The sequence below is a fragment of the Bos javanicus genome, chromosome 16, assembly GCF_032452875.1.
Source record: "Bos javanicus breed banteng chromosome 16, ARS-OSU_banteng_1.0, whole genome shotgun sequence".
In the NCBI taxonomy this organism is placed as follows: Eukaryota; Metazoa; Chordata; class Mammalia; order Artiodactyla; family Bovidae; genus Bos; species Bos javanicus.
The window spans coordinates 26,783,648-26,811,399 of NC_083883.1; the positions used below are offsets into that span (position 1 = coordinate 26,783,648).

The 27,752-nt window shown below is 43.1% G+C and overlaps 1 protein-coding gene across 5 annotated transcripts in view; it reads left to right on the plus strand.

Moving 5' to 3' along the window:
* Nucleotides 1-1,166: 1,166 nt before the first annotated feature.
* MIA3 (MIA SH3 domain ER export factor 3) overlaps nt 1,167-27,752 on the plus strand; it is a 58,196-nt gene continuing 31,610 nt past the window's right edge. For 3 of the 5 annotated variants that reach the window (XM_061382265.1, XM_061382264.1, XM_061382267.1), the window contains exons 1-6: nt 1,185-1,357; nt 4,220-4,353; nt 7,878-7,964; nt 10,323-13,128; nt 14,503-14,664; nt 18,391-18,536. In XM_061382265.1, the coding sequence (XP_061238249.1) occupies nt 1,225-1,357; nt 4,220-4,353; nt 7,878-7,964; nt 10,323-13,128; nt 14,503-14,664; nt 18,391-18,536 (3,468 nt within the window). In that variant the 5' untranslated portion in view covers nt 1,185-1,224. Of the gene's footprint in view, nt 1,358-2,225; nt 3,737-4,219; nt 4,354-7,877; nt 7,965-10,322; nt 13,129-14,502; nt 14,665-18,390; nt 18,537-27,752 lie in introns of those variants that run through there. The other 2 variants (XM_061382262.1, XM_061382266.1) reach the window with 2 other exon arrangements.

Below are 27,752 nucleotides of genomic sequence, written 5' to 3' on the forward strand. Positions count from 1 at the left end.
AGACCCTGGTTCAATCCCTCGGCAGGGAAGATACCCTGGAGAAGGGAATGGCTACCTACTCCAGCATTCTTGCCTTGACAGTATCCTTCTTGGACAGAGGAGGCTGGCGGGCTACATTCTGCTGCTGCTGCTGCTGCTAAGTCACTTCAGTTGTGTCTGACTCTGTGCGACCCCATAGACGGCAGCCCACCAGGCTCCCCTGTCCCTGGGATTCTCCAGGCGAGAACACTGGAGTGGGCTGGTGTTTCCTTCTCCTATGCATCAAAGTGAAAAGTGAAAGTGAAGTCGCTCAGTCGTGTCCGACCCTTAGCGACCCCATGGACTGCAGCCTACCAGGCTCCTCCATCCATGGGATTTTCCAGGCAAGAGTACTGGAGTGGGGTGCCATTGCCTTCTCCGAGGCTACATTCTATGGGGTCGTAAAGAATCGGACACGACTGAGCGACTAACACTTTAAATTTCTTATGGATAAAACCCGCAGAATCTGAAGATCTCAGCATGGGGATCCATTGCCCATCTACATCCCCCAAGGCTAGGGGACGAGGGGTGCGGAAAAAGGCCAAGCAGGCCACCGGCTCTAATGTACATCAGCGACCCATCATTCTGCTGACCTCTCCTTTTCCTATAGGGAGATCACGGGATGGGGATGCTCCCCAAAACTCCTGGGAGTCAGAAGAGGGAATCTCGAACTGGAGACTAGCAGTGGAAAATCGTGTGTGGGATTTGGTAGTTAGGAAAAAGAAGTATCAAACCACGATGGGGAGGTGAGGATGAGCCAGACTGAGAAGGACCAGAAATCGGAAGCTGCAAGAAAGGGGTCCAAGAAGACCTGCTGTGGGATGGCGCGGGGTGGGGGATGCAAGATGGAAGAGCAGAGTGAGGGAGGAATGGAGTCTCGCGGAGGGTGGACGACGCAGGGACCGAGGCAAAGGCACGCGGTTGGACGAGGAAGAAGAGAGTCCCGGTTGCCAAGGCAGACACCCGACGAAGAGGCCTCGGCAAGGAGGTGGGAGCGCGCGTCCTTCTCCTCCTCCGGGACCCCCGCGGTCCCCTCCCGGAGGCCGCGCTGACGTGTCGGCAGCGGACTCACAGGCCGGCGGGCGCCGCCCCTCCCGCTGCCGCGCGTCCCCCGCCCGCGCGCCCCGCCCCGCGCCCCGCGCCCCGCCCGCCGGCGCCCGCCCGGCCGCGTCCTCCGCGTCACCGGCTCCGCGAGGTGACCACAACATGGCTGCGGCGCAGGGGCTGTTCTTCTGGCTGCTCCTGCTCGGGCCGCCTTGGCGCGTGCCCGGTCAGCCGGAGCAGGACCCCGGCCGGCGCTTCTCGCAGCTCAAACTCTGCGCGGACGAAGAATGCAGCAGTGAGTGCCGGGAGGGCGGCGGCGGCGCCGGGGCATCGCCGGGGCGGGAGCGGGAGCTCGGCCGTCCCGCAAGCCGACCCGGGGGGGCGCAGGCCGGTAGGGCGGAGCGCCGGGTGGTGGGGGAGGGCGACCTCCGGGTCCCTGCGTCTGTCCCCTCCGGCTTTCCGGGCGCCCGGCCAACCGGCCTGGGCGGTGGGGGTCTCTGCCTCCCACTTGTTGCCAGCTTTTCATTTTTCCTTCGCGGACGGAGGCGGGGGATGGTGTGGGGGGTTCGGAGGTGGCCCCCCGGTTTCCCCGGGGGCAGCTCGCAATGTCCCCTCCCCCGGCACGCCCCGGCTCCGAGGGGAGATGGGGTTGCGCGCCGCGCGCCCCGGGCTCCGCACGCTGCCTGCGAGCGCTTTCCTGCCCCCGTCGCCGGGTCCTCGCTGGGTGCAGTCCGGGGGCGGATGCGCCGGGACTCGGTGGGCGTCTTCCATGCTGCAGGTTGCTAGGGCTCGGAAAATCCTCCCTGGCGCAGCCCCTTCGCCCCTCTGCTTAAGTCAGATTCCGGGCTCGGACCGCCTTTTCAACACGGATTGGAGTTGAGGTTTGGAATGAGCCCGGAGTCCAGGCGTGCGGTGTGTTCCAAGGTCTCCTCCCCGGCTCTGCCTCAATCCTATCATTTCTGTGCTTGGAAGGCTCCCGCAAATAGCCCGGCAGGGAGGGCATCGGGAAGGCCAAAATCTGTCTCTCGAAAGAGGCCGAGACTCTGCATCGGCCACCTGGTATCAGTCGTCTCCAATGCGCAGGAAGCGAAATTGTTCCCTAACCGCGAATTCGGGGTGGGCTGGGGGTAGTGAGAAGGGCAGAGATCCCCCGACTCAGATGAAGAGTGTTAAAGTGAAAATAGTAAGTACCCCAGGGGTTTTATAAATCCAGCCAGCTTGAGCCTTGATCAGTTACATTGTTGGGCTCTCCTCCTGTGCTTTTGCCTTGGGCCGCTATCATCGTTGTGGTCTCAAATAACCTTGTAACTTACTGACAACCATTTCACACAAGGTTGTTCATGTGTTGTAATCAGTGCATATAGAAAAACATTCCTTCTGAGGCCAAAGCCTACAGTTTAGCTATTTAGATGGAAATCAGTGTTATTCAAAAACAGATTTCACAATCGGAAGAACCGTAGCACTGCCACATCATTAGTGGAAAGAAAGGAGGCTGTCTTGGATTTGTTTAAGCCATTCCTAGAGGTAACCCTAAGACTGATGTAAATAAACGCTACAAAAGTGGAGCAACTTCCATCAATTTTTCCTGCAGTTTTCTCAGAGTAAGTCCAGGTTATTAGCAAGCAGTGTTGGATATGGCCAGTGTTGGCTCTGCTTTGCTTTCAAACACTATCCTGCCTGGGTACCTCAAAACCAGTCATCTGGAAAATTATAACATCCCTAATGCTTCCTCAGTATGGAGACATGGTGTTAGAAGGGCCCATGGGTGTCACATAACTGGAGAAATGGCGTGTGTCCAACGAGTGTAGCCAAAGGCGATAGCCAGCAGCTAGAGCAGGGTCTGGGTCCCCTGTTGTATTGCGTAAAGTGTTTGTTTAGTAAGATGTGTCCATGTTAGCTGTCCTTGTGTGCTTTTCAGGTAGCTGCCCCACGGAGTGCATTATGTTGTCATCTGATTTATTATTATACCTCTGCAGTGATCTTCATATTTCCAATTCTGATAGGATCTCCAGTCTATCAATTTAAGAACTGTCCATCACCTTCAACTTTGCCTCTCACCTAATTATATCTGAATTAGAATGCTGACATGTATTAAAATAATCAGCTTCAAAATCCAGATAACCCCCTTTAAATCTGTGTTTGTCCCTCAAATATGTATGTAAAGATACATCTTAAGGTACTTATTGCCAGTTGGCTTTTAGAACAAGTGTTATTTCCGTTTCATCCTTTCCTTTCTCTGCTGTTTAATTGCATTTGTTATTTCATTTGACGAGAAGCTGTATATTTGGCCAACAAAAAGAAAAATACTGCTTCTATCAATTTCTAGATCGAATATCGTTTAAGTCCTGCATGTTAAGACTGAAGGTAACTACTGGACAGTTCTCATGGTTTTGCTTGTCCCTGCCACATACGATTTTGCTTATAGAAACAAAACCTGTTTGCCCACTTTTGATTTTGTTTTTAGAAATAAATAAACCTCCTTAATGTTGGATATATTCAGCATTATATGCTTTCAGAAGATATTATCTTATGTGATTGGATCCATAATTGGGTATGATAGCCTTTCCCATTAATTTATCCAGATACTGACAGAGCAACTTGACTGCAAGTGAAGTAGAAGGTGTTTCCTGTTGCATAGTAGCAGTTATAACCACTTGAAGAGGGCCTTTGAGTGGTTAGTTCAAGTTAATTGACCTCTTGGGGGTTCTTGGGTGCTCTCCCCAGTTACCTATTACCACTGCATGTAGTCATGCTTACACTAGTCGCATCTGTGCTTGAATTTACCCAACTGCAAAATGAAGCTTTTTATAATTATGAAACACCAAAGACTGAAAGCTGGATGGTTAGAGAGGGAACCAAGAGTTTCACTCGAGACCAGCCATGTGTGGCAGTGGACACATTGCTTTTTGTTTGCATTATCCATAGGAAAAACAAGGCAAGTTTACCTCTCTCCTGGCTACTTGCAAGGGGATGTCCTGATTTATAACGATACAGCTCTATAGATGCTCTGAGCATATGAGCTGAGGCTGATTGGTTTCAGAGAGTACTGGAGAAGCTTGATTGTTGTTTACAGTGGATTGTTATGTTTCCTGATAAATCAATATTTGAAAGTTGAATCCTGATACCCGCTTTTTCCCTCCCCGCTCTTTCTATACAGTGCTAATGTACCGGGGTGAGGCTCTAGAAGATTTTACAGGCCCGGATTGTCGTTTTGTGAATTTTAAAAAAGGAGACACTGTATATGTCTACTATAAACTGGCAGGGGGATCACCTGAAGTTTGGGCTGGAAGTGTAAGTAAAAATTTGACATAATTTTCTGCCTTTTTATTGACTTGTTTAAGCACTGTAGATTTAAGTAGCTACAGTTTCTTGGGGTCTTGATGGAGTTAACTTGTCCCCTCTGCTTGACTGTGGAAAAAGGGGCTCGTTCTATGTCCCCTGCTGGCATCAGGCCTGGCACAGAAGGGGGTCTCCAACAGAAGTGAACTGCTTCCAGGTGCTGCTCCTCAGAGTCAGGCCTTACAAGCCATGAATGCTCCATATGTAGCAAATAAGGACTTCAGTTCATTTCAGTTAGGTTCAGTCTCTCAGTCGTGTCTGACTCTTGCAACCCCATGGATTGCAGCTCTCCAGGCCTCCCTGTCCATCGCCAACTCCTGGAGTTTACTCAAACTCATGTCCGTTGAGTCGCAATAGAGTATTGTTCATTCATTAAAAGACTGCAGTCTTGCTGTTTGCAACATGGGTGGATTGGAGGGTGTCGTGTTAGTGAATTACGGCAAAGACAAATACTGTATGTTACAAATACTGTACGTACAAATACTTCCACTTATAAGTGGAAGCTAAAGAGTAAGACAAATGAATATAACAAAACAGAAGTAGTCTCACAGATGCAGAAAACAAACTGGTAGTTACCAATAGTGAAACCTGAAACTTCACTTTGAAACTTCTTAACTTCATTGTTTCAAAAAGGAAGGATTCCTGAGCCTTAGACTTAATCCTGTAAAATATGGGCAAGATAGTGTTTCAGGCATTCCTGTTAAGAGCTGATTTTTTAAAAGAATTTTTTTTCTAAACTGTTAACATACCTAATCATGTGTGCTGTTTCTGTTAAAAAAGCAAAATGTGATTTTTGCTGTGTGCTTTCCTGTTTGTTTGCTTGTTTTGCTTGCAACTGCTGGGGCATCCTTTTCCTGCTCTTTGGACACTTGCTCCCACGAGTTCTTCCCAGCAGGTCTATTCCCAGCCAGCTCTGTGGGTGCAGGGATGGCGGACATGGAAATCAATGACTTGTCACGCTTTGATGTTTTTAATGAGGTGATTCACTAGAAGTGACCTGATTGGGAGGCTTATGAGCTATTGTCCTTTCCTTTCTATGTGATGTGTTGCCTGATTATTTATTGAAAGTAGTAAGAGTCCTGAATACCCTAAGGATTGTCCAAACTTAGAGATAACACTCAGTCCCAAAGGTGAACATTTTCACTCTCTGTAAATCAAACAACAGAAAAGAAAGCTTAAGAATCCCCTATTGGGAAAAACAGATTTATTTTGCTGGTGGTCCAGATTCCTCCAGTAAGACCAACTGGTCAGGTACAACCTTTCTATTGAGGCAGAATCCCAGTTGAATGGCTCAGATGGTGAAGAATCTGCCTGCAGTGCAGGAGACCTGGGTTTGATCCCTGAGTCGGGAAAATCCCCTGGAGAAGGAGATGGCTACCCACTCCAGTGTTCTTGCCTGGAGAATTCCATGGACAGAGGAGCCTGGCGGGCTACAATCCATAGAGTCACAAAGAGTCGTACACAACTGAGCGACCAACAAACACACACACACCAATTGAATCACCATATTCAGAAGACAGTCTGTTTTGTTCCTTTCAAGTCTATTGCATGAGATTTCTTGATAGTCTTTACTCTTGGAACTTTTTTTTTCAAGTCCATACCGTTTTTGATAAAGTGGTGAAGTTGGAGCATTTGGGTAAGTGAACTTGACTTTTCACCTCTAGAGAGCCTGCCAATCTTTCTGGTTCCTGACTCTGACCCTGCCTTTGCAGGGAAACCCTGCCCTCAGCTCTCAGCCAGAAGGGATCTTTGCTGTCTAATAGACAGCCGCCGTTCAGGCGGCGCTTTGTTTGCACGACTCGTGTGGCATTCCTTTTACTGCCTTGTATCGCAGTTAATGTGTACTGTCTTAGCTCTAGTAAAGTCAGAAACTCTGTAACGGGGCATGTGTCTTACCCACTTTCCTTGTGAATATCTCCTTTCAGGGAGCAGCACTTGTTTCCATTTGTCCCAAGTGTAGCTAATGTACTTGTTCTCTTGAAACAATATTCTTTTCCCAAATCAAATCAACAGAGATGAAATATAGAAGCAAGATTAGATATAAAAGTTACCTTCAATCATGAGGACCTATGATTCTGCGTCTTTTTGTCAAATCCTAAGAAACAGTACCTACTCGATGTAAAAATATATGGAGTTTTTTTTACAACTTGTGGTCTCAGTTGACAAAGATCACACCAAGATAAATGTATTTCCTTTCTCCACATAGCTCTGATTTCTTTGCCTTTTCTAGATTCTCTTAATAAACTTTTCCTGAGAAGGGAAAAAGTGTATTTTCCCTCAGCCTCCCCTCTCATTTCATGATTAAAAACTCTGTCTCCTGAACTTTCAAGATCGTTCTTGTTTCTATTTTTTAGTTTTCATTCTGCAGCTTTTTTTTTCTTTTGTTTTTTTAGAATTTTATACTTTAACTGCCAGTGTAGCAATTTAAAATTGCACTGTCTTATCTAATCTTCAAGGCAGTGTTCTAGTAAAACTGGCTTTCACAGAGTTGCCAGATATAACAAAAGCTCTCATAATGTGGGTATTTTAGGAGTTAGTGATAAGATACCCTCTTTTTTTTTTTTTTTTCCCTTTCTGTGCATTTGATCTGCATGTCAGTCTCCTCCTCTATTGATTGGGAAGAGATCTGCTACTCCCTTTCAGACTACAGTTAGTAAAAGACAGTATGTGTTTCTCAAGAGGACACACAATATATTGATAATAATACCTTTTAGGTCTCCTTGGTGGCTCAGTCAAGAGACCACCTGCAATGCAAGAGACCCAGGTGGTTCAATCCCTGGGTTGGGAAGATCCCCTGGAGAAGGAAGTGGCAACCCATTCCAGTATTCTTGTTGGGAAAGCTGTTCATGCTATAGATAAATGGGATTATCTTCTGTCTTTACTTGCATGAAACTAAGCTTGCTGTGTAGATTAGTATGAATTTTATTTTCTCCCACAAAACTTGAAAATCTAGTTTGGAAAAAGCTAGTGCAGTCCATGGTATCAGTCAATATTTGCCTTTTGTTGTACTGGTCATGCATTTCAGAAATGTATTTTTTTTTTTTACTTATTAATACGTCTAAGACCTGGTTTATGAGTGATGCTGTGAAATGTGCAGATAAATTCTTGTTAGAGGGTATTTGGAATTGTTTCTAATCAACTTTTATTTACATAGTTTTAATTGCATAATATACACTAACTTTCTCTTGTACAGATCTTCTAGCTATTTTAGAAATCTCACTGTATGTGCCCCGTGTTTAGAATTAAGCTGAATATTGAAATAAAATTTCAGTGGTTTTAGAAAAGTTGTCCTTACAACATTCTGTATTAATTTATTTTGGAATAATAATCTCTGTAATCATAACAGCAACTATCTATCTCTTGTGGTTATATCTGCCTATCTGTATGTTTCCTCTCACTACTGAGAGGTCTCTTGTTTATGTTTCTTATACAGAATTTTGACTGATACTCATTTCTTCTGCTGTTTTTTAATGTAGGTTGGCCATACTTTTGGATATTTTCCAAAGGATTTAATCCAAGTAGTCCATGAATATACTCAGGAAGAGCTGCAAGTTCCAACAGATGTAAGTTGTGGATTCTGTTGTTGTTGTTCTCAGTTATAAATTGACTTATAAATTCACCAATTACACCTAATTAACTAATTTTGAATGTGTTTTGATCAAAACACATAAAATCATAAAAAATTAGAGTTGGAGTTAGGGTTACACTTAATTAACTAATTTTGAATGTGTTTTGATCAAAAAAGGAAAAACAAGTTAACATCTGTGTTTCAGATTTTAATTTATCAGACTGCCTTTAAAGAAAAGAGAAGTTTGAAAAGAATTTATGGCAGACTTTGTATCAGAATCTGACAGTTCTACGTTGAAGCAGGTGTTCTTGTACAAGGCTGTGTATGCTTATTCAGGATTTTTATTTGCTACTTGATATGAGAAAAAAATGAAGAATTCAGTATCTTTGTATTTAGTTATTAAATGCAGGAAGTAAATAAAATTTTTTTTTACCTTTTTTTACTTCAAATTACCTGAAGTAATTTTTTTTTTTTTTACTTCGAGCAAGATGAGAAGTTGTCTCAATACTCATTGAATAGCCTTTAGACATTGCGAGTATATAGAAATCAGGTTAAATTAATCAAACCCTAAATTATACGTTAGGCCATAAGGTTTTCTTTTGGACTCTTTAATGATTTAAGGGATTAGAGTTATGGGATAGATTCTGGAAAAGGGAACCTGAGTGTTTCACATAAGGTCCAGCCTCGAATCTGCAAGGTCCTGACTGCACAGTCTGGAAAGCATTCATCCAGGTGCACTAATTTTAGTAGCTTTGTGATGACAAGGATTTTGTGTTCTGGGATCCTTACTCCAGCTGATTATTTCTGGAGTTTTAAAATTAATAAGAATTGAAACCCACCTTCAAACAGAAATCTTCGAGCAACTCTTCAGAGTCTCTGCAAGAGTGTGCAGGCTGCTGGCCTGGGGCATGTATCAGCTGAGCTCTGCTGAATAGATGAAGTCACAGAGCCATTGCTATTCTTGAAACTTTTTGTCTTCCCAAGGGTCATGAAATCAGCCTGATTGCCTGTTAGTCCTTACTCCTAATGAGGATACTGCTGGGAGGGAAATTATACGCTAGACAGCAGCTCGTGGGTCACAGAGACCTCATTTGTTGGGGATTCCACCTTCTTGTTGCACCTTTCACTCCATGCTTCTCTCAACATGAAGAAATGGCATAGAAAGGCACGTGGTGAGCAGAGGAATCATTCGTTCCTGCCACACTTGTCCGGTCTCTCCAAGGACTCTGAGAGTTTAGTTAGGGGAAGGAAATTATCTTTGTTGGTTTTTAAACTTTTCCCTCTGTTTAATGACCCATTTTATGTCAATTTGTTTACTAGCAGAGGTTAAAAAAAAGTATTAGGTTTATGGGTAGTCTGAAAGCAGATCTCTTTGACACCTAATCAGAACCCTGATTTAGAGTAGAGTGTCTCCCTCACTGAATCTTGTCTTCAAGCTATACTTGTGATGGTTAAGTGGGAGCCCCTTGACACCATTCTTTGTCCCTCGATATTTTTACTTCCCCTGCACTTGTATTTCAGTAAGATGCTTCTTAAGCTGATTTAACTTTCCCAGTCCAAGTAAAGTATAAGTCAGGAATCCGTTGTAGAACGAGAGCCTGTCAGCAAGGTGGTACTGCTTGTCTCCAGCTAGGTAAGCAGGAAAGTACAGCCTAGAGGGGAGGATGAGGGAGATGCTGGGTGGTCTTCTAGTTTCTTCTGGACAAACTATTATGGGGTAAATTCCCAGAGCATCAGGTATAAATGCTGGAAGTGGGGAGGACCAATAAATGATGCCCTACTTTTCCCTACTTGTACTCAGAACAAACTGAGAAACCCAGCAGGCAGGTAGATGGAGACCAGGATGTCACCATCTCTTACTGATAAAACTTTTTGGAGAACACAGCTCAAGTGTGCAGAAATTAATGGGCTTTGAACATGGCAGTCTAGAATGAGACAGACTTACCCAGCCACAGGCAGAGCTAGCCAACTAGGGGGCTCTCCTAGTGGACTGTCCCTTATAAAACTGCCAGCATGGAAGAGAGAGGGTGTGTGTTCCCTCCAGCCAGGCCCAAGCAGAGAACAGGGGTGGTGCAGGACAAACCCACCAGCCACATGAGTCATTCCTCCTTAGGGAAAAAGAGAATGAAGGGAAGCCAGGAACATTACTCAGGTAGGAGCCCTTCCTCATGGAAATACGAAGCCAAGGGAAAGATGGGGTCTATCCTTCTATCTCCTGACTCCCCAGGGTTGGCACAAAAGCCCCGCCAGGACCAAACATGAATTTGAAATCATCTCTGTCATTAGCGTGGGCAAGCACTTGTTCTTTTGACACTCGGCTAGTGACACGCTAATGTTTTTCTTTGCCTTGCAGGAGACAGATTTCGTTTGTTTTGATGGGGGAAGAGATGATTTTGATAATTATAATGTCGAAGAACTTTTAGGATTTTTGGAATTGTACGATTCTGCCACTGAAGATTCTGAAAAAGTTAAAGAAAAAACTGCTCAGCGTGTGGAAGAATCTCCTGAAGCATCTAATGAAAGTGACGCTGAACCTGAGCCCGGAGAATCCAACTCAGAGGAAAGTGAAAGCGTACTCTCAGAAAACACTGCGGAACTCAGGGAAAGATCTGAGGCTCAGAAGAGCCACCCCCAGGTAAACAGTCAAACAGGTCATGCTCAGGGAGAGCGAACTTCATTTGAATCTTTTGAAGAAATGCTGCAAGATAAGTTAAAAGTGCCAGACAGTGAAAACAACAAAACCAGCAATAGTTCTCAGGTCTCGCACGAGCAGGAGAAGATCGATGCTTATAAACTTTTGAAAACAGAAATGACTCTGGACTTGAAAACCAAATTTGGCTCAACTGCAGATGCACTGGTATCTGATGATGAGACAACCAGGCTTGTTACTTCATTAGAGGACGATTTTGTTGAGGATTTGGATCCTGAGTATTACACAGTGGGAAAGGAAGAAGAGGAGAGTAAAGAAGACTTCGATGAGCTGCCGTTACTAACCTTTACAGATGGAGAAGATACGAAAAGTCCAGGGCACTCCGGAATTGAGAAACACCCAACAGAGAAAGAGCAGAATTCAAACAAAGAGCATAAAGTTGAGGAAACTCAGCCCCCAGGCATCAAAAAGGGTGATAAAGAGATACCGAAACACCGGGAAGATACTGTCTTCTCTGATGTTATGGAAGGGGAAGAAAACACAGACACAGATTTAGAGAGTTCTGATTCAAAGGAAGAGGATGACCCATTAGTCATGGATAGCAGATTGGGGAAACCACGACCAGAAGATCATACTGACCCTGAAAAGGCAGCAGACCACCTTGTGAATGTAGAAGTCCCCAAAGCAGACAGTGACGACGACCCGGAAGTGGGCGCAGGACTTCACATGAAAGACAAGGGGCGGAAAGTTGAGGAGCCCAGGAGGGACTGGGTGCAGCATGAGGTAGGGCTAGAGGACGAGACGCAAGAAGACCAGGCTGTGCAGGGCTCTTCTCAGAGTGGCCACCTCAGGTCTTCACCAGCTGCTGAAAAAAGTACAGAAACATTAAAATCAGCCTTTGCTAACCAAGAGAATGACCTGAAAGGAGCAGCCGTTCACATCTCCAAAGAAATGCTTCACGAAGAAAAGCCCTCAGGGTGGAGTTTGGAAGGTGCCTCAAAGAGTGACTCAGTCCCGCAAGCAAAAGCGGCGGGGAATCAAGGGGAGGAAGGAAAGACTGAACGGGAACCTGTGGGCGTGGCAGCCCCCTCGGGCGATCATCAGCCTAATGCTTCCAAAGACAGCGTGGACGAAGTAGACGGTTCAATAAGTGGGCCTAAACCACACGTGCTTTCGGGGGAGCATCCGAGCGCAGAACTTATAAAGGATCGGCTTCTTAAACTTCAAAATCAGACCAGGTTTTCCTCTCCAGATGACAGGGGCTTGCCAGGAGACCTGGAAAAAAAGCGGCCCGTTCTGGAAAGAAATCTTTCCTGGCAACAAGGAGGTGTGGCTGCCGCAGTTAATAAGCAAGTGAGCGAAAAGAGAGAGCTCCCTGAAGAAGAGGTCACCAGGGTCACCAAGGATGCCTCAGATGAAGGGCAGGAAGTAAGAAAAACAGGCCAAACTGATAGCATAGAAGGGCGAGGCTTCCGCCCAAAAGAACCAAACCCAGAAGATGAAGATTACAGCCCTGAAGAACTTCTGGAGGATGAAAATGCTATAAGTGCAAAGCAGGCTAAAGAAAGAAGCCCTGAGATTCAGGATAAGAGGTTAGATGTTGACCTGCAAAACCCTGAAAAACCTGTTTCAGGTGCCATTAAGACTGATCCAGAAACTGAAAAAAGCAAAGAAGAAACTAGTCATGTATCGGAAAATGAAAGAAAAAATGAGACTGCGGGTAAAGCGGTAGACAGTCTGGGCAGGGACGCAGGTGGCCCGGTGGTGGAAAAAGAAGGAAGCTCTCCTGTGCATCAGAAGGTACAGAGACCCTCTGAAGGAAGTGACTTTCCTGGCAAGAAACAAAATCAGACTCCAGAGTTAGGGGAAGCGTCTCAGAAGAAAGATCCTGGTTATCTTAAAGAAGACAACCATGAGGGCCACCCAAAGACCTCAGGGCTCATGGAGAAGCCTGGGGTACAACCCTCGAAAGAGGACGACGAGGATGCAGAGAAATTCGTGGACCCAGGAAGCCGGGGGTCTGCTTCCGAGGACCCTGACGATGACCCGTTCCCCTGGGCTCCACATGCCCCTGTGCAGCCTGAGGAGAGTGTCCATTTGGAGGACTTGCCCCTAATCAGCAGCTTCTTTAAAGATCAGCAGTCTCTGCAGCGATTTCAGAAGTACTTTGACATCCACAAGCTGGAAGCCATGTTCCAGGACATGTCATCCAAGCTGAAGTCAGCTCAGCGAGAGAGCCTGCCCTATAACGTGGAGAAAGTCCTCGATAAGGTCTTTCGTGCTTGGGAGTCACGCATTCTGACAGAGGCAGAGAACATGCTTGATGCTCGCGTGACGGAAAACAGAGACCTGGAAACGAAGGATAGTAGCGTCTTTGAGGAGGCTGCAGTGCTCGATGATGTTCAAGACCTGATCTATTTCGTCAGGTACAAACACTCCACAGTGGAGGAGACTGCTCCCCCAGCAGCGGCACAGCCTGTAGAGGGAGGCTGGGATGGACCAGCAGAAGGTGAGGTACCCACCTATGGCCTTGTAGGGTTGGGCTTGAGAAACAGGCGTGGAGGCCGGGGGGCCGCTGAAGTGCCTCATGCCTGATCTTTGAAGCTCTCTCCATGGGTCCCAATGTGCTCAGAGGTGAGGGGCAATACAGGGATGTCCACATGGCCCTTCCCACCTTCTCTCTTGGAGGCTGGAGTATAGATAAATATTTCTTGATCCACTTTTCACTTAGACAGTTGAGACCAGTAGCATACTCTGCAGGAAACTTTATAAAAAGAAAAAGACTCGAGCAAGAAAATGGTGTACAAAGTAGACCTGGTGACAGCTTACCAATTTCATGAAAGCACTTTTTGAACACATTTTCTTCACCATAAAATAACTCCTGTCTGTCCAGGGATGGACTGGCATTAACTTTTAACTCGATGCCTTGCCTGAGTTCATGCCCTCTAACATTCTTCTTTTTTTTTTTAAGAAAGTTTTTGTTTGGTTGGTTGGTTTTGTTTTTTGGCCGCACTGAGCGACGTGTAAGATCTTAGTTCCCAGACCAGGGATCGAACCCAAGCCCCCTGCAGCGGAAATGCAGAGTCTTAACTACTGGACTTCCAGTGTAGTCACCCCTCTGCCCAGGTTTCATCTTCAACGGATGCCATGTTCTTCCCTGCCCTGTTAAGGCAGGCACTTTGATCAATTAAATTCTACCAAGCCCTTGAGTTCTTGCATTCAGATTCCATTCCAACCAAGGAACGGAACCAGGATGCAGAGCCTCCTAACACAGCACTTGACATAGAAGCCATTCCTTACAGAGCGACTGGACAGACCCTGAGGCAGAACCCTAGAAAAGTTGATTCCTAGCTCCATGCTCTTTCCCCTGTCCCCGTGCTTCTGAGATGGGAGGTATACAGACTCTTAGGTATACTTTGAAGAGATTTGAAAGGCACCTCGGCGAGCTGCCTTTTCATGTCACGCCCTTCCCTGTACCAGCTCTGTGAAGCAAGCCTGCTTCTGTGTGGAGGAGATGTGTTACTTCTTTGTGGAGTAGATGTTTGCTATTTCTGCTCTTGACTAGAATTCCCTTTTCCACATTTTTCTGTGTGGGCATATGTTGGTTTGCCAAGGGAAGTTAGGTTTATTGAAGTCCTTACAGGAAAGATATTTATGAAATGCTTTGGGATCAGAGTTTCTCCATAAATTTTATCATATAGATTAGATATCCGTAATGTGAGAGAAAGCAGTTGAAACTCTTCTTTCCTTGCCCAGTTTTGCCCTGTGGGGTGCCAGCGCATGGAGGGCAGGGTGGGGGGCCACGGAGTTGTGTGCTGGGGGCGTGCTGGAGGGGGACTTGTCATTGAGCTTTGCCAGCCCAATATGTTCTTCTCTCCTGTAGACACACAGCCACCACTGGAGGAGAACTTCCCACAGGAGCACATGGAAGTTCCTCTGATGCAGATTCCCAAAGAGCCCGGCCATTTGGCTCAACCCGTGACCAGGGACATGGGTACCTCAGGAGTGGCCCAGAAGCCGCAAACCGAGGAAGATGGAGACCCAGGTAACATGTGCTAATTTTTCTTTACAAAGTAGAAGCCTGTCCTAGAGAAGACCCGCTAGGAAATTTGTTGATAAAAGTAAGAAATGGAGGGGACCATAACACAGGCATAAATGCATTTAAAAAGTAAGAAATCCTGGAACTGAAAGGTTGTTGTTTAATCATGCAAAGACATCGGGATTCTTGGCCCCCAGGGGAGAAGAATTCAATCCGGGGCCAGAGACAAGGCTTGATCGCTCAGAGCTTTTGTGTAATAAAGTTTTATTAAAGTATAAAGGACATAGAGAAAGCTTCTGACATAGGCATCAGAAGGGGGCAGAAGAGTACACCCCTGCTAGTCTTCAGCTGGATGTTATATAGTCACTAGCAGTCTGTTTATGAAAGAAAGGAATGTCTTAAAATTTAGAATGGCACCAGGCCCCTCACCCATAAGATGCATTTTGGAATAATCTTGGCACCAAATGGTTTATCCTGGGCCATAAAATGATTAAGTTGAATCTTGAAGAAGGGCAGACCACCATACAAATAGTTTCATTTACATAGATTAGGGGAACAGTATCTGAGTATAACATACTGGTTTGTCAAGCAGGTTCTGAGCCAAGAGGTGGAACCGACTTGAAGACAGAGTTTGGGATAAATGCATAGTACATTAGCATAGCTTAAGACAAACATTTCCATAAGAAAAAGGCATTGGTTATCTCTAGGTTTGAGAAGTTAACTTCAATGGAAACCAGGTGTCATTATGGCAACACAGTATTTTAAGAGAAACCTCCTTTTAAATTTGTATAGAGAAGGAAAAAATATCGCTAGTTTGTTTCCTCCTGCCCCTTAGGAGAGATAAAAATGTCTGACACTTGTAGGCTATTTCCTCATTTGGAGCCCCCTGGCCTTTCTGCCTGTTACCCTCTCAGAACTAGCAGAGAAAAGCAGGAGTCAAGACAGATGGAGATCAGTAATAGCAAACAGGTCAGAGACTATAACTAATCTACCAACCAGTACTTGGCGGGCATTAGCTTATGTGAGTAATGGAAATCTAAAATACTATTCTTAAAAAGTCTTGTACTCAAAACCAGCAGTTTTCAGCCAGACCAACAGCGGGGAAACTGGGCGTGGAGACCAGCGATCTTGTTTAACAATCCCTCCAGGGAATTCTGACCTGTTAGAAGTTGAAGTTTGAGAACTACTGCTCTGTGTCTCGGAGAAGGCAATGGCACCCTCCTCCAGTACTCTTGCCTGGAAAATCCCATGGGTGGAGGAGCCTGGTAGGCTGCAGTTCATAGGGTCGCTAAGAGTCGGACACAACCGAGCAACTTCACTTTCACTTTTCACTTTCATGCATTGGAGAGGGAAATGGCAACCCACTCCAGTGTTCTTGCCTGGAGAATCCCAGGGACGGGGAGCCTGGTGGGCTGCCGTCTATGGGGTCGCACAGAGTCGGACACGACTGAAGTGATTTAGTAGCAGCAGCACCTCTGTGTCTCAAATTCTGTTTCCCTCTGTTCTCTCCTCCATCCCACTCCCAATAGAGTACATTGTAGCTCAGGTCTTTTGTTAATATGCTACCTAGTCATGGTAAAGCTTCTTTTAAATCTGTGAAGGGGATATTTACATCTAGATATCCTTATCCTTATACTGGAGAAGGCAATGGTAAGCCACTCCAGTACTCTTGCCTGGAAAATCCCATGGATGGAGGAGCCTGGTAGGCTGCAGTCCATGGGGTCGCCAAGAGTCAGACGCGACTGAGTGACTTCACTTTCACTTTTCACTTTTCACTTTCACGCAATGGAGAAGGAAATGGCAACCCACCCCAGTGTTCTTGCCTGGAGAATCCCAGGGACGGGGGAGCCTGGTGGGCTGCCGTCTATGGGGTCCCACAGAGTCAGACACGACTGACTCGACTTAGCAGCAGCAGCAGCATCCTTATACTATAAGATTAGAGGAAACAGTGCAGAACTTTGCAGGAGGTAACAGTCCAGTGGAGGCAGAACCTTGGGAATAGTATCACTACTTAATCACAGAGCGCAGTAAACATCCAATGGAACAGTGAGTAGCAGATTGCATTTGGATTGAGAAAGTTGTTTTCAAAATAAAGGATTTTTTTAAATTCATTTATTTTTAATTGGAGGATAATTACACTGTTGTGTTGGTTTCTGCCATACATCAATTTGAATCAGCCATAGATATATATATGTCCCCTCCCTCCCCCCTCCCCCCCAAAATAAGGTTTTTAAAAATGCAACCCCAGTGTTAGTATCAATGGCGTTCTAATTTTTGTGTAGCTCACTCACTTTACTGATAAATCAGAAGAACAGCCGATTTGTGTTATTTTGTCTATCCAGTATTGTGATACAACATCATTATTGTTTTGTGTTTTTAGAGGTTGTGGTCTCTAACCATAAGTAGAGTCTTACCCTATGATACCGCAGGCCCAGCGACACTGGGCTGCGTCCCTGACCACCTCAGCCCTTCAAAATATAGGAGAGGTCACAGCAGGAAGAGGAATTCAGCTAATTTGAGAAGAAATGGCATATCAGAGGTCTCTTGCGTTCCAGAGGATATTGCGTTCATATGCAGTACTCTGTACTTCTAAACTCTTGTAACTCAAAAATGTTTTCCTTGTTGATAATAAGTCATGTACTGAATAAGTTGATACCTTCTTGGTCAGAACTCTCTGCAAGATTTTGCTTGCAGAATTAAAACCAGATGTCTTGCCTCATCCTTTAAGTCGCACCACCAAGTGACACAGCTTCCTTTAGAGACTGAACCGTGAAAGTGAAAGTAGTAGTTGCTCATTTGTGTCCGATTCTCTACGACCCCATGGACTGTAGCCCACCAGGCTCCTCTGTCTCTGGGATTCTCCAGGCAAGAATACTGGAGTGGGTTGCCATGCCCTTCTTTAGAAGATGATCTTCCCAAATCTCCCTTCATGCATCTCAGATGAGGTTCTAACCTGCTTGGGAAAACTTCACCAGTGGTCAGATTCATAGGTCAGTAGCAGTGGCGAGTCTTAGGGTTGGAAGACATCTGCGTGGCAACTAATCCTCCTTCTCGTTAGTTACTTCTTGGACTCCTAGCTGTTTATAAGAAACACCCCAGACCCCCAAAACTCCTGAAATTCCTTCCCTACCTCCACCTCATGTAGAGATCCTTCCAGGTAGAGGTAGAATTGGACCTCTTTCGCAGAGCTACACCAGGCCCCTACCTGTAAGCGGTTCCCTTTCGTCTCTTGGTGTTTGCCATCCTCCCTTTGTAGCTGTCATTCATGCATTCAGTGCCTGCCAGGTGCCAGATTCTGTGCTGAGCGTAGGTGCAAGTTTGCAAACTGACACTCTTCTCTTTCTCATTGTTTGCCTGAAGTTTCTAATACAGTAAGTCACCAGCACTAAATAAATGTTTGTTAAATGTGATAAGTGTGTCTATAGGAAACGCATAAAATTCTGTGTTCCTCAATCCCCGTGAGCCTGTATTATTCAGACAGCAGTTGCATTGCCAGGGATGTGATGGAGGGATTGCTGGCAGGTCGGAGATAGTGTTCATTTTATAATTGAGGATGTGATGGCTCTAATGGGGGTTCTGACATTTTTTTAATATATAATTATCTTCAGGAGAAGCACATATCCAGGTAGAGAGACTAATATTCAGTGGGCACTTGATAAATATTTAAAATGAAGGGAAACAAAACTTATTCTGAAGCTTAAATAAAATATTTGCTTTCTCCTTCAACTTTAGGGATAATTACACCACAAGGCACTCCTGTCGATGCTGATGATGCCCAAAAGCAGCTGGCAGCAAATACTGAAGAACCAGCAAGTGTCACGCCTCTGGAAAATGCAATTGCTTTCATATACTCACTTGTGTTTCATTTAACTAAGACGGTAAGTTTGACATGTAATTTTTTCAAATACAATGTTAATTATTACCATTTTCAAGTTGATTTTAAGCATGAGATGAAGAATTTATAATGTCTTTATGAAAACTACTCCTACGCCTTTGAAGGCAGCCTCTGAAACAAGCCACAGGTGTGTGATGGTGGTGGGTTCTTAGTTCAGTTCAGCACTTGGCGATAACGTTGGCGGCCAGTGCTGGGCATCTGCACACCTTGTACCCTCAGGGATCTTTTGGTCTAACAGGGAGAGAATGAAATTCACTTGAAACACAATATGATATGGGAAAGAAGAGACGTATTTACCTGATGGTGTGAGAGTATGTTAAATAAATTGATTCACTGAGGTGGGAGGACGGGCAGAGGAGGTCAGAAGTTAGCTGAGACATCTTCTGAGCCGAGTTGCAGGATCCGTGTAGTTTGATGTGTAATTTGTTGTTGAATAGGGCTAGGGAGGTGGATGGGTTGAGTGCACAGGCACACAGAAATATGTTTGGGGAAATGGGACATGAAGAAAAGGTTACTTGGCATTGTCCAAGTATAAAGTTCGAGGGGCGTGCGTGGTCTTGTGGAGGGAGATGGGCTCAGGTACAGGAGGTTGTATGTCATGGTAGGTTGTGTTAGAGATCCTGTGAAGGTTTTAAGCAGGAAATAAGTATAGTCATATTTGTTCTTAGAAAGAGTCACTTACGGCAGAATTATTTATTCAAATTTATCTGTCTAAGGAATTCTGATCCATATGAGACATCATTTAGTCCGTCCATCCATTGAATGTGATCTAAGCTGTTTAGGGCTTAGCGCCCCCTTGTGGTATTTTCTGGAATTGGACATTCTTGGTAAATGATGGGAATGAGCAAGCTTTCAGAATTCAGAGGCCAAGTTGCCCTTGGAGTTATAAAGTATACTCTGCATCAAAAATAGATATCTATCTTCCAGGTTCTGTTATTTCAAGACTTTTTAAGGAAAAGGGGTTATTTTTTTGTTCTGTTATACACATGGGTTTTGAGTGAGAATAAATCTGGTTTCAAATCCCAGGTCCGTCATTTAGAAACTTGGGTAGATTACTTAAGTTTGAACCTCAGTTTTTTCATCTTTAAAATGCAGATAATACCTACCCCAGTGGTAAGAATTAAATGAATCGATAATATCAAGCATATAGTGTAGTGCCTGGCATTTTATAAGATCTCATCCCCCCACCCGCTTCTCATTTGGATGATCAGAGAGGGCAGTATAAAAATACTGGATACTGCAGGGAATTGAGGAGAAAGGCCGCCAGGATGGGAAAGTTAGAGGAAACTTTTCAGTTTTCTCCGTGTTTGTGGTAGTGGCAGCCACCCCAGTGAATGTGTATGCCCTGTGCAGTTAGAGTTCTTAAGGAAATTTTCAGTGATGAAGGCGATCTCAGAATTAGAATTTGGTTATCAGCATGAATCATCATCACTTCTAAAACTTAACAGCCTCCAGATGTGGGAGGAGTTCTTTGTTCATTTTATTGGTGGGTATGCACAGAGCCCTGTTGTAGACCTGGGTTGGAGGACACAGATGTGGTAGAGGATATTATTTCTGCTTGAGGGATAACGGGAGAAGACACAGACATGAATGGCAAGAGAAAAGGGTGCATATTACAAATTAACAGTGACTTGAAAGGTTATCGTCAAGAAAGTATTTGGATGGCCCAATATGTATAGAGTATTATGTTAGGAATAGAAGAGTCTAAGAGGTATAAAGCATGATTCTGATTTATGAAAGGCTTAAAAAAGGACATATCAAGTATATATGGAAATTGGAAAAATGGGAAACACGAAATAGCTGTTGTAAAGTATCAGATAAGTAGTATAGATAACTATTTGTAGAGCTGGGAAATAATGGGGTGCTGACTTGTTTGGCAAAACTGCACCAGAAGTCAGATGCATAGATCAGCAGTTGATGGAATCTCCAGGCTAGAGGAGATCTGAGAGAGCAACTAATTCAACTTTTTACAAACTGCGCTAATTTCCTCTACTCCAGCCCTGACTAGTAGTTATGGGGTCTGGGCATCAACAATTCCTAGTGTGAGCCATCTGTCTTATAAGACTACATACACATTGCTTTGTTGGCTAGTTTATTCATATATTGACTCCAAATTTTTCTCCATATAATTTTTTTCTCTTAGAATCTAATTCCTTTTTTACATAGTAATCATTTAAATATTTGAAGTTATGCTTCAATTTTTTTTTCCTTTAGTGTTTTAGCATGGAAAATTTGAAAATGGTAATAGTAAAGAGAAAATAGTGAAATGAAATTATGGCCCATCACTCAACTTAACAGTAATTCCTTAATATCACCCATTTTTGGACACATTTCAGAATCCCCTCCCTTCCTTTTAAAATTATTCTTACTCAGTTCAGGATCTTGAGGTCCAAAAGTTATAAGGGGTTCATACATGTCTTAAATCAACCTTTTAATCAGATATAAATTACATATAACAAAGTGTATATGTAATTCTAGGAATGAATTTTAACAAATGTAAACACTTATGTAAAAACAACCATAACCAAATATTTCTTTTGTTTGAAAAAGTTCCTTTGCATACCTTCTCAGTGTATCTTACCCAAACCACCTGTTCTAGGCAACCATTGACAAAACTTTTTCTCACTATGCATTAGCTTTTCCTGTTGTAGAATTATAGTTATAAATGGATTTATAGTTAGGTGTGAAACAGCCCAGCCTCATGGTAAGTTTATTTTATCTTGGAAACTGCTCAACTGCTCTCCAAAGTGACTGTACCATTTTATATTTCCACTAACAATTTATAAAACTTCCATTTGGTCACATATTTCCTAACATCTGGTATTATCAGCCTTAAAGTGTAGCTATTCTAGTGGGCATGCCTTTGAGGTTTTAATTATATTTCCTGATGCTTAATGATGTTGAGCACTTTTTCATGTGGCCATACTTTTTCATGGGCTTATGTGTGAAATAGCTTTTTAAATCTTTTGTCCTTCTTTAAACTGGTATTTGTTTTTTTTTTTATAAGTATTAAAGTCTAAGAGTTCTTTATATTCACATAATTTAGATACAACTCCTTTCTCAGATACATACTGCAAATAATTGCTTCCAAACTCTGGCTTGGCCTTTCAGTTTCTTAGCATTGTCTTTTGAAAAGCAAATTTTTAACTTTGATGAGCACCATTTTATTAATGTTCACTTTTATGGTAAGTGCCTTTTGTCTCCTGCCTAAGGAATCATAGATAGTTTCAATGATGTGAATATTTTCATATTTTCTTCTAGAAGTTTTATTGTTATACCCGTTCATGATTAAGACTTTGTTCCATTTTGAGTAAATTTTTGTGAATGTTGTGAGGTAGAGATCATGTTTTATTTTTTTCCCCCCAAATGAATATCCATTTGCTCCCATACCATTTCTTTCCCCTTTAAATTACATTGGCACCTTGAGTTGAGGTCAGTTGACCACATATATATATATGTCTCTTTCTGGACTCTGCTGCTGCTACTGCTGCTAAGTCACTTCAGTCATGTCTGACTCTGTGCGACCCCATAGATGGCAGCCCACCAGGCTCCCCCATCCCTGGGATTCTCCAGGCAAGAACACTGGAGTGGGTTGCCATTTCCTTCTCCAATGCATGAAACTGAAAAGTGAAAGTGAAGTCGCTCAGTCGTGTCGGACCCTCAGTGACCCCATGGACTCTACTCTGTTCTATTGATCCTATCCTCAGACACCACCACACTGTTTTGATTACTGTAGCTTTATAGTAGGTTTTGCAATCAGGTAGTTCCTTTGTGAAATTGTTTTGGTCCCTGCATTTCCTTTGCATTTCCGTATAAAGTTTAGAATCAACTTACCACTTGCTACAAAAAAGCATGCTGAGCGTTTGATTGTTCTTATACTGAATCCATAGATGAATTTGGGAAGAACTAGTATCAACAAATATTAAGGCTTCTAATGAAGATGAACTAAGTTCATCTCTGCATTCATTTAGATCTTTATATTCTCTCAACAGGGCTTTGTACTTTGCTGTGTACAAGTTTCATGCATATTTTGTTTATGTATGCCAGGTATTTCATGGTTCTTGATGTTCTAAATGGTATTTTTTTTACATTTTGTTTGCAATTTTTTGCTGATATGTAGAAATACAGTTGAATTTTTTGTACTGACCTTACTTATTATCTTACTAAATTATCTATTATTTCTAAGGGGGAGTGTAGATTTCATAGGATTCTCTGTGTAGATGACCATGTTATCTATGAATAAACACCTTTTTAAAAAGTCAGATTAATTAAAGCATAATTTATATCTAGTAAAATTCACCCTTTCTGTATGCAGTTCTGTGTTTTCACATTTTTTTCAAAAATTTTTGTGTTCATCCTTCTCTTGCCTCTCTTTCTAGGACTCTAACTGTATTTATGTTAGCTCATTTTATGTAGTTCCACAGGTCACTGAGGCTCTGTTCTTTGTTGTTATTGTTATTTAGTCTTTTTATGTACTTTAAGTACTTTTTATGTAATTTAAGTATTTCCTGTTGCTACTTTAAGTTTATTGATCTTTTGTGGTATCTTATCTGCTCTTAAGCCATCAGGTAAAATTTTGATTTTGGTTATTTTATTTTTTAGCTCTAAAAGTTCCACTTAGTTTTATTTTATATCTTCCATTTCTCTCCTCAGTATGGTCATTAAAAAAAAATTTCTTAAATATATTTTTAAATGATTCTTTTAAAGCCCCTTAAAGGCAATGACACCCCACTCCAGTACTCTTGCCTGGCAAATGATGGAGGAGCCTGGTAGGCTGCAGTCCATGGGGTCGCTAAGAGTCGGGCACGACTAAGAGACTTCACTTTCACGCATTGGAGAAGGAAATGGCAACCCACTCCAGTGTTCTTGCCTGGAGAATCCCAGGGACAGAGGAGCCTAGTGGGCTGCCGTCTATGGGGTCGCACAGAGTCGGACACGACTGAAGCGACTTAGCAGCAGCAGCAGCAAAGCTAACATTCTGTCATCTCTTGCAATTTCTTGGTCTATTTTTGTAGGTTGACTTATCTCTTAAATGGGATACATTTTTCTGCTTTTTTTCATGTCTAGAGGTTTTGTGTTTTTGGTTTTTTTTTTTGTTTGATTGTTTTTCTTTTTGAATACTAGGCACTGGGAATGTGAATGATGGGTGCCTGTATTTTGGTGGGTTCCTTTAAAAAAAGTGTTGAAGTTTGTTTTTCTAGACTGTTAAGTTATTTGAAGATCTGCTTGATCCTTTCTAGACTTATTTTTAAGATTTGTTGCGAGGTATAGTGTGTATAGTAGTATTTACTCCAGGGCTAGTGTTTCCCTACTGTAATGATGTTATTCTTCTGGAATCTACTAAATGCCCTGAGCATTCATTAAGGTCAATTCATGCTGACTAGCTGGAATACAGATGTCTCCCAGCCCTGCATTAACTGGAAATTGTTCAGCTTCCAGCCTCCTTGTAAGTTGTTCTTTTTGCCTGTAGTTGTTCTTTGCTGATCCTCGAGGAATCTTGCTTATACAGGTGCTGCTTTGAATTTAGCCCACGACTGAAGGAGACATCCTTGCAGATTCCTAAAACTCTTTTTTCTCTGTAGTTCTCATCTTTCCCCGTAACTGTCCGTGCATGTGTCAGGCACCTCAGCCTCCCTGAACTCTGATCTCTGCCTCCTTGGCAAGATTGGTATATTCTGCTTACCTTCCCTACATTGCTGTCTAGAAAGTACCTCCAGGTAAAAAGCTGGGTGATCACAGGGCTTAACTAATGTGTTAGCCTTTCCTCAGGAGTCACAATTGTGTGTTACCTCTTGTTCTCTACCTGAAAAACTTTTTTTTTTTTCTATAAATTTTGTCCAGTTTTCTAGTTATTTTCAGTGGCAGGGCAAGTATCAGATTAGTTAACTCAGTCTGTACATGTCTTCTTTTTGTTTGTTTGTTGTATTTTATTTGTTAGTTCAGTGTATTCATTAAAGAGACAGGTTTGTTTGGCTGCTAGGAAGTACCATAGTGTGGGTTTTGCTAACTGCATTCCTCTAGTACAATTGAACATTTTCCCTTGTTGTTTATATTTCTTGGTAATTGCTTAGTCATATTGGGAGTCCAGATTCAGTTTCATTTTTGTTTGGCAGGAATACTTAATAAAAGATGTTTGTATACTTCCATCAGGAGGCATCTGTTGTCTGGATGTCCCTCTTTTTCTTGATGTTACTAGCAATTGGTGACATTGATTAGAATGTCTGTATTATAGGCTGTAGAATGGTAACTGTCTACTTATAGCGTTCCCACATCATTTAAAGGTTGGGACACTTCTACAAAGAGAAACTTAATAATCAATGTTCTTTATACTGAGATTGGTTTGTATAGTTAAGGCAGTATAAATATTTGATTCTTTCTGTTTAAGTAGTTTTCAAAATAATGAGTTGTCTTACCAGCATTATCCAAAGATGCCCCAAAGGTTTATGTGTGTTTCTTCTCTTTTCTAAGAATCATTATGATGCATGAATTTTAAAGTATTTGGTTTGTTATAACCCACAATAGTTGTTATTCTTATCAATGTTCCATCTCTCCCATTTTTGGTTACTGGGAGCCTCTTTAGCTTTGCTCCTGGGCTCTTTTGCCGTCATCTCATGGTCATTGATACCTTCCTTGCTTTCTAGTGTAACAAGATGTTCCAAGTTCATTTTGTACATTTCCTGCCCAAATCTTGAAGGAGCTATTTCTCTAAAGAGTCTTTTTTTCCTTTCACTGGGAAATGGTATTCAGAGGCAACATTCTGGATACTAAGATCACTTACCGCTTTAGAGTTGGCCATCATTTCTAGGCCTTTTCAGAGGACAAAGCTAGGATATAAGGGAGGTTTTTTGTGTGACTGTTCATTATGATGCCATTTAGATATTCCCAATCAGAGTTCCAGATGCTAATGGAATTTTACTTAAGCACATCTATCTGATATTGTATTTTTTTCCTCCGATGTTGGAAATCCCAGTTTTTAATGACATCAACATAATTATTTATCTTATTTTACAATATTCACATAACAGTATTAAAAATACCATATCAACACTACCACCCACAATGTGTTGCTGAAAATATCGCAAGGGTATTTTGCAGCTCATTTTGTCTTTAACCTGTATCCCACTGGGGTATCCTTGAAAATAATCCTTTTATGTTGTCCTGCCATTAAGTTGACATAGTTAGCTTAGTTGTTTCATTTTTGCTTTCAATTTTTAGGGATTTTTTTTTTTAAAGATTTTTAAATTTTCTAATTTTCTAACAAATTTACAAGAGCCAAAGTCAATTTGTAGAACAAAGTCTGTTCAGAGAAGTCTAACTTTTGACCTATTTCCATCCAACCTGTTGATATGTTCCTCTATAGGTAATTTTAAAATTAATTTCATTATCTGCCCTGCCATTAAAAAATAAGCAAATGATTTCTGCATCTGGGCTTTCTATGTGGTGCTAGTGGTAAAGAGCTTGCCTGCCAATGCAAGAGACATAAGAGATGCATGTTCAATCCCTGGATCAGGAAGATTCCCCTAAAGAAGGAAATGGCAACCCACTCCAGTATTCTTGCCTGGAGAATCCCACGGACAGAGGAGCCCTGTGAGCTACACAGTCCATGGGGTTCGCAAAGAGTCAGACACGACTCAGCGACTTTCACTTTTCTGCATCTAGCCAAGGTAGATTTATAGATACCAGCTTTACTCTGCCAACTAAAACAGCTAAAAAGAAAAAAAACTGAGACAAAATACATGACACAACAGTTTTCAAGTCATCAGGCAACAAAGAACAGTAGCTTCTGAAAGCTGGAGAACAGACGCCATGAGGTTTACCATTGTCACATCTCACTGCATTGAGAGACTTCCCAGGCTGTGGCACAGAGAGGAGAACCCCTGAACTGAGGAAATGGAGCTGAAAGTCCAGGAGAAGCAAAGCAGCCTGGATTCACAAGGTGGAAGCCCAAGAGGAGAGCTACACAGAGAGTGAGCCCTGGGGATTTCCGAAAGGCCCGAGTATTCACCAGAGTACTGATCACACATGAGGGTGACAGACGACTTAAGGGCAGAGAGTGACCTTGATTTAGTGAGTAGAAGAGACAGTTGCTGACACAGGGCCAGGAATAGTACCTCGTAATTCTAAGGGAATTGGGTAGAGTCTCAGAAGGTTCTTGCCTCAGCCTAAATGCTGTTCGTGTCCTCCTTAACAAATCTTAAAAGCAAGACTCAATAGAACCAAACTGTTCCCCAGCAATTTACCTGCCTCCCAGAACAAAGCTTAAGAATATCTGGTGTATTAGTCAGGGTTCTCTAGAGAAGCAGAACCAGTAGGATATACATACAAGAAGAGATTTATTTTAAGGAATTGAGTTACAAATGGAGGCTAAGAAGTCCCACAGTCTGCAGTCTGCAAGCTGGAGACCCTGTAAAGTTGGGCTGTAATCAGTCCAAGTCCAAAGACCTGAGAACCAGGGGAACTGATTCTTCCCTTGGTCTGAGGGCCTGAGAACCAGGAGCACCAGGAGCAGAAGACTGATGTTCCAGCTTGAGCAATCAAGAAGGAAGGGACAAATTTTTCCTTCTGCATTTTGTTGTCTTCAGGGCCTTGATGGATTGAATGATCCCCACTCACAGTGAGGAAGCCAATCTACTTTACTTATTGTATCAATTCAAATGCTAATCTCATCTGGAAACACACAAAGACATAGCCCCAAATAACATTGAATCTAGGTACTCTGCTGCTGCTGCTAAGTCACTTTAGTCGTGTCCGACTCTGTGTGACCCCATAGACGCAGCCCACCAGGCTCCCCCGTCCCTGGGATTCTCCAGGCAAGAACACTGGAGTGGGTTGCCATTTCCTTCTCCAATGCATGAAAGTGAAAAGTGAAAGTGAAGTCACTCAGTCTTGTCCAACTCTTAGTGACCCCATGGACTGCAGCCCACCAGGCTCCTCTGTCCACGGGATTTTCCATGCAAAAGTACTGGAGTGGGCTGCCACTGGGTACCCTAGGATCAGTCAAACTGATGTAAAAAATTGACCATCACATTTATTCACAAAGTATGGCATCCTGTCAAAGATTATCAGGCGTGCAGAGGCAAGAAAAGATGACCTGTGATAATGAGAAAAATCAGCCAAAGCCAACAAAGAACTGTCAGAGATGTTAGAATTATATGATGGTATTAAACAGTTACTACTGCCATGTTTCAGATATTTAAAA